This window comes from Podarcis filfolensis (genome assembly GCF_964270895.1).
Source record: "Podarcis filfolensis genome assembly, chromosome: 12".
Taxonomy (NCBI): Eukaryota; Metazoa; Chordata; class Lepidosauria; order Squamata; family Lacertidae; genus Podarcis; species Podarcis filfolensis.
The window spans coordinates 16,177,160-16,198,575 of NC_139614.1; the positions used below are offsets into that span (position 1 = coordinate 16,177,160).

At 41.0% G+C, this 21,416-nt stretch overlaps 1 protein-coding gene across 4 annotated transcripts in view; it reads right to left on the reverse strand.

Annotated features, from left to right (window-relative positions):
* Window positions 1-21,416, reverse strand: part of RBMS3 (RNA binding motif single stranded interacting protein 3) — a gene marked incomplete at its 3' end in the record, with an annotated part of 470,025 nt that overhangs the window by 367,477 nt on the left and 81,132 nt on the right. The window contains exon 1 of one of the 4 annotated variants that reach the window (XM_083578125.1): window positions 1,321-1,497. The exons of the other annotated variants lie outside the window; for them this stretch is intronic. Coding sequence (XP_083434251.1) covers window positions 1,321-1,482 — 162 coding nt within the window. The 5' untranslated portion in view covers window positions 1,483-1,497. Of the gene's footprint in view, window positions 1-1,320; window positions 1,498-21,416 lie in introns of those variants that run through there. 4 annotated transcript variants of the gene reach the window in all.

The window sequence follows — 21,416 nt, forward strand, 5'->3', positions numbered from 1 at the left end:
AGGTGCCAAAATGTCTCTGGCCAATGCTGTCACTAGGATTGCCAAATCCATCCTGGTCTTTCTTTTATTAAAGGGAAGGTTTGCATAGAAGGTTTCCTGCCAACCTAGCAGTTCGAAAGCACCTCAAAGTGCAAGTAGATAAATAGGTACCACTCTAGCGGGAAGGTAAACAGCGTTTCCTTGCGCTGCTCTGGTTCACCAGACGTGGCTTAGTCATGCTGGCCACATGACCCGGAAGCTGTATACCGGCTCCCTCGGCCAATAAAGCGAGATGAGCACCGCAACCCCAGAGTTGGCCACGACTGGACCTAATGGTCAGGGGTCCCTTTACCCTTTACCTTTGCATAGGCTCGAAGTATTCTGAGATATGATAAAGCCATTATGTTTCTGTGGTGGGGGGTTTGGCATTTAAGAAAATAGAAACGCTCTGTCTGCAATGCCTTACATGTATCTAAACAACAATGTGCAGATGAGAGTTCACTCTGCTGCTAGACAGGTGGCTGGGAGGACCAAAGGTATAAGACTGCAACAAGGACATATTCATCCACAGCACACCTTGTGCTACCCAAGGGACAGGTCCCAAGAGATCACATACTTTCAGTTAAAAGAGGAATCTCTTATCAAACATTAGGAAGGTCTTGCATAAAGAACATCTGCTGCTGCTGCTGCTGCTGCTATGGGAGTACTGAAATTCAGTGGTGGGACATCTGCTTTGAATGTAGTTCAACCCCTATCATCTCCAGCAGACTCAAGGTGTGAAACTCGGAAGAGCCACTGTTGACAGTACTGTGCTAGATGAGCCAATGGTCTGGCCCAGCAGAAGGCAGCTTTCTATACTCCTATGCAATTGTATGGTAGGACCCACAGATTCCACCAGAGTCATGGATACAGCTTTTGAACCTAACACTGCTCAAGGAGCAAAAAGCTTCACTGGAACGAAAAGGAGAGAAAGAGAGAGATTTCAGGGAATATATCACAGATAGCAGTAATCCTAGTTCCTGCTGCTTAAGTAACAGACAATTACTGGCAGTGGGGTTGGAGAAGAGGAAGAAGAAGAAGAGGAGGAGGAGGAGGAGGAGTTTGTATTTGATACCCCGCTTTATCACTACTCTAAGGAGTCTCAAAGCGGCTAACATTCTCCTTTCCCTTCCTCCCCCACAACAAACACTCTGTGAGGTGAGTGAGGCTGAGGGAATTCAGAGAAATGTGACTAGCCCAAGGTCACCCAGCAGCTGCATGTGGAGGAGCGGGGAAGCGAACCCGGATCACCTGATTACGAGTCTACCGCTCTTACCACACTTAGTAGAATAACATACGAACCTTAACTACCCCTGTTAGAGGAAAGGACAGAACCCTGCCTTTCGCCAGGACAGCCACTTCTAAAGTCACCAATCCAGAGCTTGGGCTGTAATTTCCATGGGCCCCCAATAACGGGAAAGGAACACAAACACAAGACACAAGGTGGTGTTTACTTGTCCGCATGGCATAACCTTCAGCCACCCCATCATTATTTCCAGCTACTCAAACTGCAATAGGCACAGTCGATGATTTACCATGATCACTGGCAGGTCCCGTCTACACCAAGAGGTCTTAGGACCTGTTGTATCCCAATCTGGTTTTTTTTTTCCCTTTAATATCTCACCCCACTTGTACTTTGAACTCCCAACTTGCTATCTTCATTCGTTTCTTTCAAACATTAACATCCTGCTCTTCTGCGAAGACATACACTGAACTGGTGTCTCATTCAGATTCTGGCCGGCTGCAGATCTGTTTCGCTCCCCATCTCCCTGCTTTAAATCCTTCGTCAAACAGCCAAGAATCAAGACGGTAGGCAATTCGTTAAAGTAACCTGTTGCCCACATTCCTAGACATTATTTAGATTTCTCATAGAAACACTGTCCAGGAACAAGGCGATCACTGCAGAAAGATACAAACCTCCCCCATTCCTCTTTTTTTAATATATATTTTTGTCTCTAACAATGCTCTGTGCATGTGCGCAAAAGGAGGGGAACCACATATCACCGAAAGTGTCAGGGCGATAAAAAATGTATGGCTACTTCCTTAGAGATTCCGAGAACATTAGACACTAGAGGAAACTCATCTGTCTGGGTATCTCAAGGACAGTTTCCCACATGAGGATCCAGGCTAGGAAATGTCACAGGCACTGACAGATGGGTCTCCCTAGCCTCGAACAACCTAATGGAGCTTTTCGCCAATTTGCATACTTGCTGTCGCTGGATGAAATTGGTATGTGTCAAGGACATTAAACAGGCCAAAGAGAAAGTGTAATAGCCTTGTACACAATATCACTCCTCACCGCTTGCCTTATATGTTAGGAAGGGGGAAAGGGGGGGCGAAGAAAAGAAAGAAATACAAGAATGTTTTACTTGACTGCTGCTCCGAGGTCATAAATCTCCCCTCCTTGGAATAGAGCAACGAGTTCAGCTCCATCGCTGCCTGAACTAAATATTATCACTCCTATTGTTTAAATCCATTTTCTTTCTAAACCATCCACAGTTCCAGAGATGGGCTAGATAGGTTTGTCTCTTTAAACTGACACCTGACAAATGGCACACTCAGGAAGCAAATGGCATACGATAGAGCAGCTACCTATTTTGCTGCTGAGGAACCCCACTGGAAGCACGCAATGAGCCAGAAGGGCCAGAGAGAGCCAGAGAAGTACTTCAGGTGCAAAAAGTTGGGACATTTTACAGGATTGCAAGGAAGAAAGCAGCTGCAAATGGTGGCCATGGCACTTTTTCGGAAATAAGTGCACTTAATTTGACTGACCCACCAAATAAACGAGCATAAGCGAGAGATCCCTCATTATCTTTGTAATTATATTCTTAAGTGAACTTTGCCACAATGAGGGAGAGAAGCATTGTTTTTTGTTTGTTTTTAAATCAAAATGATCTGTGTGTGTGTGTGTGTGTGTGTGTGTGTGTGTGTGTGTGTGTGTAAGGGGTGTGTGTAAATGTTTTCCCTGGCCATCATGTAATTTTTTTGTGTTCCCTCTACTTACCAGGAAGTAGTGACGTATGGAAGTGAGAGCTGGATCATAAAGAAGGCTGATCGCCGAAGAATTGATGGTTTTTGAATTATGGTGCTGGAGGAGACTCTTGAGAGTCCCATGGACTGCAAGAAGATCAAACCTATCCATTCTGAAGGAAATCAGCCCTGAGTGCTCACTGGAAGGACAGATCCTGAAGCTAAGGCTCCAATACTTCTCTTCATGAGAAGAGAAGACTCCCTGGAAAAGACCCTGATGTTGGGAAAGATGGAGGGCACAAGGAGAAGGGGACGACAGAGGACGAGATGGTTGGACACTGCTCTCGAAGCTACCAGCATGAGTTTGACCAAACTGCGGGAGGCAGTGGAAGACAGGAGTGCCTGGCATGCTCTGGTCCATGAGGTCACGAAGAGGCGGACATGACTAAACAACTAAACAACAACACCACCACTTACCAGGAAAAGGTAGTAGGAAGAACAGAGAGTTGATAGCTATGCACTATAAAATCAGGAGGCCCACAAAGCAGAGCTCTGCTTCTGCTAGTCAGGGCCCCCAAAATCCTGGCGTAGGGGTCATTTTCCAGACAGTGAATTGAAAAGTCCATCACCAAGAGCATGCAAATTTTGTAGCCAAGAGTTCCAAATTAGTACTCCTTGTATAATATCCTTCATGTGCATATAAATATGACCTCTGAATTTGAATGTTTGGCTTCCTAAATTTGCTCTCTTGGTAAAGGATTTGTGGTGTTTCGTTTTGTTTTTAAGCGGAGTTCATAGGCACATACTGAAGAGAATAAAATATTCTGACTGTACCTGACCTTTACCTTCCAGTATTTTAAAACAAAGCTCTGGTGACTAAACAGTGCCAAGCTGTGAGATTTCTTGAACATCTGTTGAACAGCCTTAACTCCTATTCACTTCAGAGGGAAATCTGACTGTTGAGCACATTGCATGATCGGCCTCTTTAATATTAAAATCTCATAGATGGCTCCTGCTTCTCATTTCCTCCATGCAAGGATAGATCAATACCTACTGACTTCTACAGAATGTTTTGCAACACACCTGATAATTGCAAACCTCTCTCTCTCACACACACAAACCCACATCCATTGGCTTTAATTAAAAAACCTCATAAAAACTTAGTCTGATTTCATTATTAAACTACATCTTCACCTAATGATACAGGTGTACCTCGGGTTAAGTACTTAATTCATTCCGGAGGTCCGTTCTTAACCTGAAACTGTTCTTAACCTGAAGCACCACTTTAGCTAATGAGGCCTCCTGCTGCTGCCGTGCCGCCAGAGCACGATTTCTGTTCTCATCCTGAAGCAAAGTTCTTAATCCGAGGTACTGTTTCTGGGTTAGCAGAGTCTGTAACCTGAAGCGTATGTAACCCGAGGTACCACTGTACTGTTGTTTGATGGCATGCAATTGGTGTGGGTTTTTTTTGTTTTGTTTTAGTAGACATCAAACTGAAACTGAGCTATGCAAATGCTCCTTTAGGAAGGCTGCAGATATGGCAAACCAACTTCTACGTAGCAAAATGTCCCATCTGATTATAATAGGTGGAAGAGGTATATTTCTTGAACAGCAAACAACCTGAGCAAAACGGCATGTGAGGCAACAGAGCATACTGTGAAGTACATTTCAAGACATTGGGTTGTAATCAATTGTGTCATTTGACTGATAGAAGGATTTTTGATCCAGCAGAGGCAGCCATCAGCAGGCTGGTAATTTTCACTGATTCTTCCCTTTTCTCTGCTACACCCTTCTGAATCAGAAGGTTGGGGGACACTTTGAAATAGCGCAGTAAGTGGCATGGGGAGGCTGCAGGTAAAAGTGGAACCTTCATAAAATCTCCTCTTCCATTCAGTTTGTGAAAGCTGCGCTGGACCAATGAGCAGAAGGGTACAACTGGATACAACCAATTCTATCTACACTGAAAAAGCTATTTTCTCACTTAGCTTCAAACATGTTTTGTCATGCAAATGATGACTGAAATATTAGTGTCAACTCTAAAACAACTATTCACACATGAGCAAATCTCATGGATCTAACTGAACTTACTTTTTTTTAAATGGGCGCAATCTTATAAAGAGTGTGCTCACATTAATTTCAGTGGTATTCAAATGGAACACTCACTCACTGAGTTGCACACAATGGCTGAAATATGACACTCCCTGGTGTTCAAATCTATACTTGGAACTCCACACCAGCAATTACTTTGAAAAAATTTCATTATATCATCATCAACAATATCAAATGAATAAATAACACTGCTCTCGTACACATATCAATATGAAAGCCCAAGTAAACATGATGTTGAATTCTGTGAATGCAATTCACACTAATATTTTATTGATACATAAAGTAAGGTAAGCTGGAGAAGTCTTAAGACTGGAAGGGAGGGGAAGTTTTCTCCTGGCCAAGTTCCAGACAAAAATCACATCTCAAAAGTTGAGTCTGTATTTCAAGCTAAACCTGTTTAGATAACATACACATTAAATGCATCAATGCAATCAACATCACATCCAATTAAGCCAGTAAATATTCAGGGAGCACATTCACACCTTTGGTTTGGGGGAGAATGTAGGTTTTCCTATTATCAATTCAAGAGAATTGGTTCCTTAAGATTGTGAGCCTGTACTCATTTACAGTGGTACCTCGGGTTACAGACACTTCAGGTTACAGATGCTTCAGGTTACAGACTCCGCTAACCCAGAAATAGTACCTCGGGTTAAGAACTTTGCTTCAGGATGAGAACAGAAATCGTGCGGCGGCAGCGGGGGGGGGGGGCATTAGCTAAAGTGGTACCTCAGGTTAAGAACAGTTTCAGGTTAAGAATGGACCTCTGGAACGAATTAAGTTCTTAACCCGAGGTACCACTGTACCTGAAAATAATTCTCACAGAGTAATGGGGCTTATTTCTGAGTACACACACATAGGATTGCACCGGACAGCTAACATGTATATAACCTGGGCTGTTTGTACCTGCTGCACTAACAAGTAGTGCAAGATAAATCAAGATGAATTCCATAATATTTCTAATCGCTGACACATCCTCTCAAAATAGTCAACTCGGCATATCTGTTGCAATGCTCCTAACCGCAAGACGGAAGGGAAAAAGCACTCAGGGGTTGCTTACAATGAACAATGCATTCCTTGGTATTCTAAGATGTGGATTTCATCACCGGAGTTCAGTGCAAAGGTTTGGAGCAAAGGTGATGAGAAATCCAGGAGCCAGTTGAAGTTCCATTTGTAGTATCCCATGAGACTGGGACTGCCTTAACCAAGACAACTTCAACAGAACCTCAAGCATCTTAAAGCGTGACAATTTTGGAACTGTATGGGCCATGTTTATTCAGCATAACCAGGACTTCCATTTTCAAACTGCATGGAAGCTGATTTGAGATAAAGCACATCAAAGGGGAACATTTCTCTAAAAAGCTGCAGGATACAGGTGGATTGTGGCTAATGTCATGTTAACCCTGCTTTAAAAAAACAGTGATGGGAGTACGCTAGAGCCTCAGTAAACAGTAATGTGAACACACCCTAAGGATCCAACTAGTCCCCAGTGAGCTATGGAGAGGGGAGCAGAATTTCTATGACAGACTAGGCGTTTCTCTTGAGGAGACAGGCCACACACACTATATTATTCCCACTGGTCTCCAGTGAGGGATAAGTGGTGTTCTGTGCTCTAGATGTATATTTGCACCTGACTTGTTTCTTGAGCCTTTTACAACCCAACTGTGTTAACCTATCAGAATAGAAAATTAAAAGAAAAGGGCAGCATGAATTATATACACAACGTTGACGAGCAGGCTGACATGATTTCAAATATTGGTACATGAATCAAGAAGCCAGTTTTCTAATAGAACAATGCCATTATTATAAAACTGATAAGTGAATAGAAAATTGTAATATTTCCTCTACAGCTACCACAGAGTTGGAAAGAATTAAATTTCTATCAAGATCAAATAATGGAAAAAGTAAAAACTACTTTAATTAAGAATGAAAGAGGCGCTCAGCTAACTCCACCAACTAATTTAAACCTGATTTGGACAATATTCATCACCGCATCAGTGGTTATTTATCACTCAACTCAATAATCTTCAGTGTCAAAATGTGCTAAAATCTATTAGATCTGCTACATTAGGCTTGTGCCTAAGACTCATTCACTAAAATGATTTGTTGTGTGTGCACTGATACCTAATCAAAGTTCAGCATCTTGGAATTTGTGAGACAGACAGTTGCTGGCCCTGTCATTAGCATCAGGTGCTCACCTTGACTGCATGTTTTGAGGATGACATTGAACCTCGGATCAATCTCACTTTGCCACTTATAAATTATTATTTTAACAGGTAAATTCTAGGTTATGCATATGCATTGTGGACACTCCCTATGAACTAGGAATTATAGATTTGTGTAGTTGCACAAGGAGTCAAGAGCATCTATGTTAACACCAGAGGTCTTGTGTATCTTCTTCAGTGAGCCAATGGCTCAGTGACACTGAGGTTGCCTCTGCTAAACAAACAATCTACAATAAGAGGGATGCCCTCTGGAGACTTTCAGTTTCCAATGGCATGAATTTCTGTATCTCTTTGATCAATGATGCATCCAGTATTTCACTTCACACATCACTTGGTCTCCACTGTTGCTGCACCTCTGCTTCCAATATTCTAACCTTTTCCCTCACTCGCTCTTAAATTTATTCTTCTTTCTATTTTATTTGGCTGATTTAGCAAACTGGCTTCTTGATCTCATCGTTCTCCTCTTCCCTTCAGGAGGTTACTGCTTTTGTTAACTGTTCAAAAATTAATTGCTCAAAAGTTATAATTAACCAAACTCAATAAACACTTTTAAATACTTTTTTAAAAAGGCACTGCACCAGTGAATAGTGACAAAGTAATCATGTACAGGGTACACAACTGAAGGGAAAATAAGCATCCCTTGACTTTATGGAGAGCTGGTCCAAATAATACAGCTTCCATGTGGATTATTAGAAAAGCATTTGGGGGCTGTAGTCATCCATGTGAGAGCCGCAACATTTCAACACGTCTTTGAAAACATATAATTTTGGTTTTAAAATGATGTAAATTATATTTTGTATGCCATAATTAAGTAGATAGCACTTCTAATTACAACAATAAACCCAGGGATGTATTGGCTTAAACTTGGGTATAAAAAAGAAACAGTTAAAAGACTTGCTACCCAGCTCCTCCAAATCACCTTCCCACCTTAGCAAATTTTTTGCCTACTGAGAAGGCGAGGTGGAAAATTTTGTTGGGCGGAGGGTTGAATATCATTTTCTTTTGGGTAAGTACAGTAAGTAAGTAAGTAAGTAAGTAAGTAGATGATAGATAGATAGATGATAGATAGATAGATAGATGATAGATAGATAGATAGATAGATAGATAGATAGATAGATAGATAGAGTGGCACCTCGGGTTAAGTACTTAATTCGTTCCAGATGTCCGTTCTTAACCTGAAACTGTTCTTAACCTGAAGCACCACTTTAGCTAATGGGGCCTCCTGCTGCCGCCGCGCTGCCATTGTGTGATTTCTGTTCTCATCCTGAAGCAAAGTTCTTAACCTGAAGCACTATTTCTGGGTTAGCGGAGTGTGTAACTTGAAGCGTATGTAACCTGAAGCATATGTAACCCGAGGTACCACTGTAGATAGATAGATAGATGATAGATAGATAGATAGATAGATAGATAGATAGACAGATAGACAGACAGACAAAGTGGGGAGGGTTCCCTTTCTTTTCATCTTAAAAACCATTTAAAATCACCAAGCAGCAAGTTCCAAGCTCAACTGGCTTCTGCATCAGTGCCAGATTTACGTATAAGCTAAACAAGCTACTGCTTTAGGCCCCACTTTCTTGGGTGGCCCCAAAAAAAATTAAAGGGAAAAAAACTGGGTGTACATTTCCAAAACATAATATAAAAAACAAAAAATAAAATAAAACCTACATACAGCAACAGTGTTTTGTGTTGTGTAGGCTCCTATTTGTTACGTGCAAATGGCTTTAGATACCTATTAGGCCCATTAATTACCATAGAGCATATATTCGACACCAAAAACAGTGACAATTTGTTGTTGACAGCTGGATATATAAAGGGCCCCATTACCCTCAGATGCTTAGGGCCTCATCAGACCTAAATCTGGCCCTGTTCTACATGCTTTGAAAACAGCCCACTGAATATCCTGTCCCCAAGGAATATTTGGCACAGCCCTAGTCTTGAGCCAACCACATTTCATCCTTGTCTTTTGTTTTTTTATAAGCTGGGTACTCAACAAAACAATCAGACAGCATCTTCACCCACTCACATGCCCAGCACTGCACAGGAAAAAAAGCTTTTTCAGTTCAACCTTGCTATTCAACCCTTAATGAAAGGAACTAATAAGCCAAAGCTGGCAACAGTTAAAATGCAAAGACTTACTGATGCCTTAAAAATTAGATACTTGTGAATTCTGTAGCTGACCCAACCCATAGCTTCGGGACTAATCTAGGTATCAGAACCTAAATTATCTACTAACTTTTGCACTTCCCAAACATTCAAATGCTGTTGTCAGCCCCCACAAAAGGATCAAAATACTTTTTTAAAACATGCATATTTCAAAAGAAGTCCAAAATGCACATTTAATTGTAATGCTGCTGTTGTTATTGGCCTTTATTGGCATAAGATTAAACAATAAAATCATACAAAGTCATCCAAATACATCGATAATCCAAACACATATGTTATTATAAAAGACTAAATAGCTAGACAGCCACCATGAAACAAATCAGGAAACTTTAGATTTAGCTTTAAAGATTGCGGCTGAATACCCCGAAACAATCTTGGTAGTTTCGGGAGTATCATCCCTCAACAAATATTGGATTACAGACTCTTCGTAAATCAATATTTTAAGCTGTAAGGGAGTCACTAAGAGGGGTGTCAAGAAGAAGGCAATCCAAAATTATGTGATGTATTGTATCTGGTGCTTTTTTATTACAGGGACCATTTTTGGTACATGTTTTTTTTTTTAAAATCACAGGTCCAATGGAGAGATGAGACAGAACACATGCAAAAAAAAAAAAAAGGTAGCACAGGCCAGAAATAAATTGATTTGTCCATTCCTAGCAAGGACGCTAACATCTCATATACGAAGCAAATTTATTCCACAAGTTGCTGGAAAGGAACAATCCCTCCTTCTCTCACCCCCCTCCCCACACGTACTTGAAAACAAATCCAGCAAACTAGATCAAAGAAAACACAGCTTTCCTCTTCATTATGGCGTTTAACTGGAGGGGATGTGTGCGTGCACTGGAAACGGCCCTGCACTCCGAGCACACAGCATTACTGACAGAAGTGCTGTGAAGTACAAAGCTGGAAAGCATAGCTCACCAACCACAATTTGTAGAATGGTTTCGAGATGAGTAATTTGGCGAGCGTTCCCCCTTTGCGTCCTGCATTCTTGGGTTTAAGGAGTGCTTACAATGAGGTCTGGAGCATCAACATGCAATCTGCAGCGCTCCCCCCCCCCCTTTTTCTTTTTTTGGCCTGCCTTGCTTCAAGGACCACCCATTATGCTGGTTTGGGTGCCTCTCTTTTTTGCACTGTAAAAGCGTCCGTCAAATGACTGTCACGGCGCAGAGGCAAGAAACCAAGAGAAAGAGTCCAAAATATAGCATAGAACCCAGTGTCACGTCATTCACCGTCTACAAGAGGAATTCATAGCAGGCTATAAAAAGGAGAGTTCTGGACCTGGCAGCTCTCCACAAGTCTTTACAATTAACAAGCTAGCTCATTGTCAGGGTTGTTATCTAAATTACAGCCTAGGCTTCTCTGCTAACATATTTTCCGACTTTTAAAAACACTATATTGTACAGTGCTTAGCACAAAGAAGCCTTTCTTTAATGTACATTAATTCCTTGTTTTTAAAAAAGTTAACTGCTGTAACTATAGCCTTAAGCTACAGAGAATAGGGCCCGACTAGTCTGAACTCTGAGGGAAGAAAAAAGGAACGGATATATATATTTTTTGTTATTGTTTGTCTTCTTTTGAAGCAGCGGCGGCGCAGAGGGAATTTCGACTCAAAGGTTTTATTTGTGACGCGCTCAGATCAAAACACCCACCACATTTGGGACCTTGGGAAAGATCAAGCAGCGTGTTTGAACTCTTGGAAGGCAAAAAGCATCTACTAACCTCTCTTTATTAGCAAGCATTGAGAAGGCTGACAGGAGCCACTTGCTGGATTGGTCCTTATCCAAATTGCAAGTTTGAGATTAAGAAATGCCCAATTATACATTTCCTTATTTTATTACTTTATATCTTTATACTCCACCATATTTTTTATGGCAGCTTTACAAAAGAATTTTAAAAAACGGTGAAGCTAAAAGCAATCTCAATAAGAATAAGTTTAGTTGATCAACAACAACTGAATTTGTAATATAAGCGGCTTTATATTGAGTCGGGCCACTGGTCTATCTAGGTGAGCCTTTCTTCCACCAGCTGGCAATGGCTTCTCCAAGGTTTCAGACAACAGTGTTTTTTGTCTTTTTTCTCCAGCTCTGTCTGGAGAGGAGCCTGGGACCTTCCACGTGTCAGAATAAAATCACACAGAGAGAGGAAACAGCCACCACAGCAGAAATCGTGAATAAGCCAGTTAAATATTAGGGGTTTGATCCAGACTGTGCCTTCCACATAAGGAATTGCAATCATTCCATAATTTCTGACAATTCCCACTTTCCCCCGAAGCCCCAGAGCAGTTTTTCAGGCCACACAAGTTAGTGGAATCAGAGGAAATCATCTTCCTTCTTCCTCCAATGGGAGCATCACGTGAGTTGTGTGTTCACAGGACCACCGGATCTAAGCCCATGAGGAAATGCAGAGGGATGTTGTGAGGAAGGAAGTTGAATTGAAGCGGGTACAGATTTGTCATTTTGTGGTCTCTCTCTCTCGCACCCTCACATCTCTTGTCTCTCCTATGACACCCGTATCAAACAACACTACTTCTTTCCTGGCTTGTCTTCTTTGAGGGAAGAACACGGCTCAAAAAAATCCATTCTTGCCTATGAACCTCAAACTCCCATCTCTTCATCCTACAGGGAATGTAACAAGTTTCCTCCAGCACTAGGAAGCTCCTTAGTTTAAATTCATGGTCCTGACATGATAAAAATCTAAGCTTAATAGTGTGCTATGTGCTATACCTAGAGAAACAGACAAAAATGAATGAGAGCAACCTTCTTCTGTTCTTCATGTTTGTTTTCTGCATTATGTGCAGTGTGCTATACATAGCAAATAGGTCTCTGTAATGTGTCTTAATAACAAATAAAATCCCTAAAATTAATCTTGTTCAAGAGTCTGTTAAAGCATCTTCTCCAAGGAAAATCCTTTTTCTTGCCTATCATTTTTTTTCAGAGCGTAGTGCCAGACTAATCCTCCTGCTTCCATTACATTATTTTGCCCCTTAGAAATTGTAATACTTGAAAAAGATTAAGCGTTGTCATATGAAAGCCAGACTATTATTTAATTTCTTTTAAATATCTTCTTCCTCCTCGGTGCCCCCTCTACAGTAAAATGGCTTTATCATATGCTTCTCCTAAATGAAGAACGGGCCTGAAGTACAAAGAAATCCACAAATATTATTAGCCCATCTACAACCTTTGGTGACCCAGCTAACCACACATGCCAATGCCAGTTATTTGTGGCTCATCTACAACCTGGATTTATGAGCTAATTTGAATGGTTCTAGCTCAGAACTTATCCACTGGCTTCATTTATTTTATTTTAGGCACTTATTGCCCTGTTCTTCAGCCCACAGGGCTTACTGAGTGGCATGCAATGAAAAATAAAAATCAATAACAAGCTCATTCAAACAAACTTTAAAGCAGAACACATTAAAACAAAATCAGCAGTAACATGGTCTTAAACAGGGGTCAGCACCCTTTTTCAGTCATGGGCCGGTCTAGCGTGCCTCAGACCTTGTGGTGGGCCGGACTATCTATCTATCTATCTATCTATTGGGGGGGGTATGAACTAATTCCTATGCTCCACAAATAACCCAGAAATGCATTTTAAATAAAAGCACACATTCTACTTGTGTAAAAACACCAGGCACGCCCCACAAATAACCCAGAGATGCATTTTAAATAAAAGGACACATTCTACTCATGTAAAAACACAAGATTCCCAGACCGTCCGCAGGCCGGATTGAGAAGCGATTGGGCCACATCTGGCCCCCGGGCCTTAGGTTGCCAACCCTTTCTTAAAACCACATCTAAAAAGCCTGGCCTAATACAAAGCTTTTCACCTGGCACCAAAAAGAAGAAGAAAAGTTTCAGGTCCAGATGAACTTGCCTGAAGAATATGTTCCAGAGAGGCAGAGCACCACAATGAAAAAGGTTCTATTTCCAATCACCAACCTCATCTCCTGCAGAGATACCATTTAGGGTTGTTATATGTCCTCTTTTTCCAGGACATGTCCTCTTCTTCAGGGGTAAGATTTCTGCCCTGGCAGATTTTTTGAATTTGCCAAAATGTCCTCTTTTTCTTTGGTAGCAAGGGAGCACGCGCACACTCAGGAACTGACGTTCTGGAAGTGTTAAAATCGAACAAGAGCTAATTCAGTGTTTGGCCATAGAAAGGATCTTTCAGGAACCAACCATAGAGCTATGGTCCTTTCTTGGAATCAACATCAGAAAGCTCCCATCCTGTGGCTCACCTACTGTGCAGAAAGGACCTTAGAAGATTATCTCAATAATTAAACTGAGAGCCAACATGACACGGTTGTTAGAGTTTTTAGGCTGAACCCATAGGGCCATAAAAAGGATCCTGCAGGATCAAACCATAGGGCTATCTAGGCCAGCATCTTCTGTCCCACACCCATTTCCCCCTCCTGCCATAGGCATTGACAAATGTGTCCTCTTTTTTGCTCTTCAAAATATGGCAACCCTACCATCCTTCAGAGCATGATCAGATAGAGAGGATTCTTAAATCACCTTGGTTGCAAGTCTCTATGGGTTTTAAATATAAGAACCAGCACTCTGGTGCTCAGATACTGACTAGAAGCTATTGTCATTGTTTACAAACTGATGGGATATGATCCATATGACCAGAAAGTAACAAAGCTACTGCATTTTGAATCAACTAAATCAATTTTATCACACCCAGATAAAAAAAATTGAACTAGTCCAAAAGGGGTATACTATAATGTGGACAACTGTGACCATCAAGTTATCTCTGTTCCCAGTATACCTGGTGAAGCAATAATCAAATAAATACTGAATTTTGCAGAAATAATATGGTATATCGTTCCTGTATATGCATCAAAACCTCCCATTATGATCCAGCATGGGCTGAAATCAGATTCAAATAATATATGCCCAATTGACCCAAGTATAAAAGAAAAGGGTTTCTGTTTCATTGATTTTATTAGAATATATGCATTAATTAGAAATAGCTTTCCCTTTGACTACTTAAGCAAAAGGGTCTGAATATCTAAGTAGTTGATTAAGCTTAATATATTAACACTGGTTTGAAAATCTATTGAAATAAATTTGATGGAACTTTTCTTATTCACTTCCTATCCCAGTGTTTTAATTTCAATAATTATCTCTCTCTGCAAATATAATTTACTTCTCTGATTAAAAGAGAATCAAGCTGATCAATCAAGCCTCCCTTCTGGTTGCCTGGAAGCAACACCTGCCTACCACAGGTGACTAAGGAGTGACTATTTACATCCTCCATATATTTTTAAAAAAATTGTAGAAATAAATTGTGACCTTCAAAAGAAATGGCACATACATTTCCAACCCATTTATAAGCCCTTGCTTGAGAATTTAGACTCCTGTCAGGACCTCAACTTGTCACCACAGATAGCAAGACCAATAAATATACAGTGGTACCTCAGGTTAAGAACTTAATTCGTTCTGGAGGTCTGTTCTTAACCTGAAACTGTTCTTAACCTGAGGTACCACTTTAGCTAATGGGGCCTCCCACTGCTGCCGCGCGATTTCTATTCTCATCCTGAAGCAAAGTTCTTAACCCGAGGTACTATTTCTGGGTTAGCGGAGTCTGTAACCTGAAGCGTATGTAACCTGAGGTACCACTGTACTCCATAAAGAAAGAAAGTGGTTCTCAATAGGTTTTCCTGAGATAACAAGCACTGAATCTACTTCATCATCTGATCTGACTGCATATAACAGAGGTGAATCAGAAGTTGAGTTAGAAGCTGGAAGAGTCAACATACCCAACCCCAACTCTACTGCCAGATCATGTTTTGCTTTAATCTTTCTCCTCACTATATTCTGTTTATTTAGCAAGATTTATTAAGTTACATACTTAATTCGTTCTGGAGGTCTGTTCTTAACCCGAAACCGTTCTTCACCTGAGGCGTGCTTTTGCTAATGGGGCCTCCCGCTGCCGCTGCACCACCACAGTGTGATTTCCGTTCTCATCCTGGGGCAAAGTTCTCAACCCAAGGTACTACTTCCAGGTTAGCGGAGTTTGTAACCTGAAGTGTTTGTAACCCGAAGCGTTTGTAACCTGAGGTACCACACTACTATGAAGGGCCTCGTCTGTACAGTGGTACCTCGGGTTAAGTACTTAATTCGTTGGGGAGGTCTGTTCTTAACCTGAAACTGTTCTTAACCTGAAGCACCACTTTAGCTAATGGGGCCTCCTGCTGCTGCCGCAACACCGGAGCACGATTTCTGTTCTCACCCTGAAGCAAAGTTCTTAACCTGAAGTACTATTTCTGGGTTAGTGGAGTCTGTAACCTGAAGTGTATGTAACCCGAGGTACCACTGTACATGCAACAATACAAAGTGGCAGAATTCTAGAGGATTGTCCACCTGCTGTCAGAATGAATTACAGCGCTACAATTGAATGAAAAAGTCCATGGAAATATTAACCAAAGGTACAGCAAAACAGCTGTACCTTGATGTTTCATTTTTATTTGCAATTCCATGTGTGGAGCCTTTCAAACCAGCACCCCACCTGTAGTCTGAAATCTAAGGTGGGGGCACCCCTAACCTTGCCGCTTATAGATTACCGTATTTTTCCGTGTATAACACCCCCCGTGTATAAGACGCCCCCTATTTTGGGGGACTCCAATTAAAGAAAATCCCCCGGCTGCACTATCTGTAAGACAAGCCCAGATTTTGAACATTATTTTACAGTAAAAAAAACAACACCTAGTCTTATACATGGAAAAGTACGGTACATTGCTTTCCGTAAGTTCCTTTCTTAATACAAGCAAGCCATTGTCAACCTGCTCACATGGGCAAGGCTAAGTCGGTGTGGCTTTGCAAAATGTTTTGTGATTTACTGAAGGGCCAGTCACATAGCTCTGCGTCTCACTTTGAGAGCAGCGCGATGGAAGCCCGTCTGATGGACAGACCTACGATAACAAGGCAGAACAGCTTAACGAAGAAACTTCATTTGCCCCAAACAAGGTAATTTGAGCTAACAAGAAAGAAATTCTTTCCCCTTTCCCGCTAACAGCCCTGAAGACTCCTGACAAGACTTGGGACTCTAAGCTTCACTCAGAGAAGCCCTGGGCTCAGTGAGACGCACTGTTTCACAATTCTAAGTGACTGGAATGTGAGCATCTTATCACACATTTTCATTTCGACCACAGGTTCAGAGATAGAATCTCACTACCTATATTAATACAGCCAGTCACTGTAGTCTTATTATCACGGCATGCAGTGGGGTGTAACTTTACTATAATAAAGAAGAGCATTAGCTGCATGGTGAATAAATCCAGCTGGAAGGGAAATACATCAAAGGTCTCTTCCTGCAACAGTGCCAGGTATGACTGTTTCTGAACTAACTCCCTTTTTCCCCTCTGGTGAATCTTTCTGATATGAAAATACTTTGCTTTAGGGAAATTCTTTTCCTATCAAATATCATTTGCTCGTAATAGCCCATCAGCCCACCATGTTTCTGATCACTGAGTTGTCTTTTTCCTTTCTGCTTCCCATCCCACCCTCTTGCGTCTGAATCCTGAGGGGTTGAGCATCAGTGCCTTTAACTTGTCACCTGCACTGATTTTCAGAATCTGCTCACAGAGCAAGAGGAGTTTTCCTTGCAGAAGTCATGGGAATAAGGTCGCACCGAGAGTAATTCTCAGCTACCCCAAGGCTTCCATTCAAGTCATGGGGAGAAATACCCAGGAATTTTGTGGGAAGAAGAAAAATCATTCATTAAGCGCAGAAGCATTGAGGGCTATGGAGAGAATTGAAAGGGTATTTATAGAGTTCGTTAAGTCTTTCAGAAGGCAATACACCTTCCCTTTCCAGTTATCTGGAAATGGAAGTATTTCTATCTATACCAGGGGTCAGCAAACTTTTTCAGCTGGGGGCCGGTCCACTGTCCCTCAGACCTTGTGGGGGGCTGGACTATATTTTCAGAAAAAATATGAACGAATTCTTATGCCCCACAAATAACCCAGAGATGCATTTCAAATAAAAGCACACATTCTACTCATGTAAAAACACCAGGCAGGCCCCCACAAATAACCCAGAGATGCATTTTAAATAAAAGGACACATTCGACTCATGTAAAAACACGCTGATTCCCAGACCATCTGCGGGCCAGATTTAGAAGGCGATTGGGCCAGATCTGGCCCTGGGGCCTTAGTTTGCCTACCCATGATCTATACCATTCCTAATTTGATGCCATTTTCTGCCTCATGTAACCCACAAGGTTTACCAATGCCTCAGTTCCTTTGTGGCTTAGTCCGCACAACCATTTGGCAGTCCGCACAACTTACATCTCTTCTTCTAAGCTCCATTTTGAACCTGCTCACACAGGGTGAAAACCAAATACCAATGGAACATCAAGCTTCTCTCCCAGCAAATCTACTCGATAACATTTTGCCTTGATTTGATTTGTTCTTCCTTTTAGGGATACTCTTCTCTCAATGTTTTCTGCTGGGATTTGTGTACATTAGCTAGCCTACTACGCTGCTGTTGCTGAGTATCTTGGCCTGAAAGTCACTCACACTGAAATCGCAGCATGCAGTGCACCGTTAAAAGATACCTACAGATTTATATCAGCAATGCACTTTGTGTAACATAGCATATCAATATGCTTGTGTTGACTTCTTAAGAGATGCATGAGCAAGTCCTTGTATGAAAGACACTTCAATGTAGAAAATAATGCAGAACCTAAACATAGATGTCAATCACACATATAATCTTTCCCCCCAGTGGAAGGATGTTGTTGTTGTTGCATTAGATGTATAAGCCACATTTCCACATAATGCTAAACCATGCCTTAGTATTACGCGAACAAGCATCAGTGAGCCCAAATTAAGTATTGGACTCCCAGGCTTCCCATTCCCTTCTCCTCTTACAGGGCTCTAGGACAAGAACGTCAGCTGAGTTACGTTCCCTTTTAAAAGAATCTCAGCTAACTGCTGAAACCTGGAATCCAGATTTAAAACAAATTCTGGTCAGTTTCTTAATAAGCTTGCTTATTAAATTAGCCAGAGTTTGTTTTAAACCAGCAAAAATAAACTAAGGTTCTTTAACAGTAAATTCAAGTTCTACTCCCGAGTTCACGGGGAAAGAGATTAGGGAGTAGGTAAGCCCAATGATTTACTTGGGCTCATTGAGGTTCATCCACATAGTGCCAAACCATGGTTTAATAGTGTTACATGTTAGCTAAGCCACATTGTCTGAATTATGCATAAGAAACATTTTACGCACTTATTAACTAAAAGCATAATTGCGGTTGATAAAGAACAGAGCTACTGTCATCATGGTCTCTTCTAAATCCGTGATTCCATAAAATAAATGAAGGTCTGGCTTAAGGAAATGAATCCTAAAAAGAAGATAAACTCAACCTGAGACGTTAGAGGGGTGGGTTATTGGCATTACATAGCAGGGCAAACAAATAGGTAAAGCATTCTTTAGATATTATACTAGGGGGAGAAATACTGCTGTATATAAAAATAAAACACACATAGCTGTATGTTATATAAATTTGTGTGCTTGTGCTTATAGCAATTAGTGTTTAAAGGTGGAAAATAAATTTCTTTAAAAGATTTTATGATATTCAGGGTGAGCAAAAAATGTATTACTAATCAGATTTTTCCAACAAATAATGAACACCTTGGAGGAAGCTTATTTGTATTATTTCAAAAATTTGAAGGCAGTCAGTTTTTTAAAGTTAACATATTACGGATGAAACAGCTGACACCACAGCAAATGCTGCAAGTAATGTCAGCATAAACAGCATAAACTACTGTTACTTGGAAAGATTCTGCTCTATACTGGAGGACCTTGCGTATAATACTTAAGATTAGAAGATCATTTTTCTAGCCAGTAACTGCCTTTCAAATGACAAGAGTTCCCCTTGCACTGTCCTGTATCAGCAGTTCTGCAAATGATTCCTCTTGCATAGTAGGTCACGAAAAGTGCCAACGCAAATATCATTCTGATAAGACAAAGTTAGCAGGCATTAAGCATGTTGCTTGTGACAGGATCACCAAGCCAGAGTATGCCGTTTGGGAAGGGAAAGGGAACGGCAGCCATCCTTTCGGGACCGAAAATAACCAGGGATCAGATCAAGGAGAAGAGAAGTGAACTGAAATGTAGTCATCCGAGTTAATTTTATCTAGTGCACTCTCCGCAAATACCACAAAGGCCTGTTTCAGCATTTCTGGACCATGTAACTCAGACCTGTGGGGAAAATTCATCCCATCTCAGTCCTTGCCGATCCACCTAGATGATGACGACTGGGAAATGCATGTTGCAGAGGTGACTTTCTGCAGTGAGCACAAGGGTATCCAGCGTGTGCTATATATTCCTTGGGCTATAGCATGCCAACAAAGAGAAATGCTGTCTAAACAAACCTGTAAAAAACATGTGATCCATTTCATGTGAATGACCAAAATGCTTTTAAAGTATTGGTGATTATCTTTGGTGCTGTTCCACAGATTCCTCTGACCAATATTCTACGGATTTCCACTTACATTAGCTCCTGCTTAAAAGATTAAGCAGCGTGATTAGTCAGTCAGCTGCCAATTTAAAACAGCAGGCTTTTAAAAATACAGAATCTCGTAAGACTGGCACAAACAGAGCGGTTTTCAACAGGTTATGTACATTTCTTCATACAAGCAACAAAGCCAGGTTATATTCCTTTATCATAAACTAAACCATAAACTGAATTCCTAGAGGATTTGTATATAACATGGAGTCAAAGGAAGTTATTTCTACAAACAGTTTCATGATTTCACCTATGCAGGGTTATATGGTGGCTTAATTTATTTATTTACCAGCAAGGTATTCCTTTCACTGGTAGAAACATCTCAGTTTTAAAATGCTTGCGTTGCTGCTCAATCAGAATAGTTATCTGACTCTTCTCATTGCACATCCTGTCAACCAAGAGCCTACTGAAGCCACAAAGAGATTTGAAAATACAAGGTGAAGTTTGTTTTTGCTTTTGCTTTTAAAATCTCGCAGGAAAATATCCAAGTGAGATTTTGGTTTAGATTTGCAGCTCCCACTCCAATTTTCAGCATAGCTTACATGCAAAGGAATTGGCAACCAAGTTCTTTAGATAATGAGACCTCTGAAAGTGCTTTCAGCCAAGACATGCCTGACAATGTTAAGACCACCTGTACATCTATCTCAGTGTGCAGAAGATAAACCATCTCAGCTGCACATTCCTGACAAATAAATACTAAACAGCAGTACCTCAGTGCTTTTGTGATTGCACATCCCTGCCCCAAACCCATCACACACATTAGGTTTATTTCCTGCTACCCTGATCTAGTTACAAGAAGGATTGTTTGATGAGCGAGGCTGAAATCTGAGCATTTTGAAAGCTTCCTTGCAGCTGAAAAAACAGCCACCACCATAATTCTGAACTGTTTTGGATCTGTGCTACTTGCATGACTGACCTCTGTCAAAGCAAACAGTTATTCAGTCTGCTGTCCTGGGAAGACGTTGCTCTGGTACTGCTTCAGTGACCAAATGGTTGATGGAATTATACCCAGCATAGGTAGCTACTGAGTTCCTTTTGCATGAATTCAGATTCAAATTCACTTTGCATCTATGCCAAGAGCACAAATGTCAAATACTGTATTTCTTCTGGGTTCCAACAGAATCTTGTCTACATGGTTACTCCAATATTAATAAAACATTTAAGGCAGCAATCCTATAAACACACACCTGGGACCAAGCCCCATGGAACACAATGGGACATTATTATTATTATTATTATTATTATTATTATTATTATTATTTGTAGTACTGTCTTTCATCCGTAGATCTCAGTGCGGTTCACAACATAAAAAATGCAAAATACAAAATAAAAGTAAAAACAAAAACAAACCAATAATCCCTCATTCCACAAGACATTTAAAAAGGGCATTGGGTGTTAATCAGCCCAAGGCCTGGT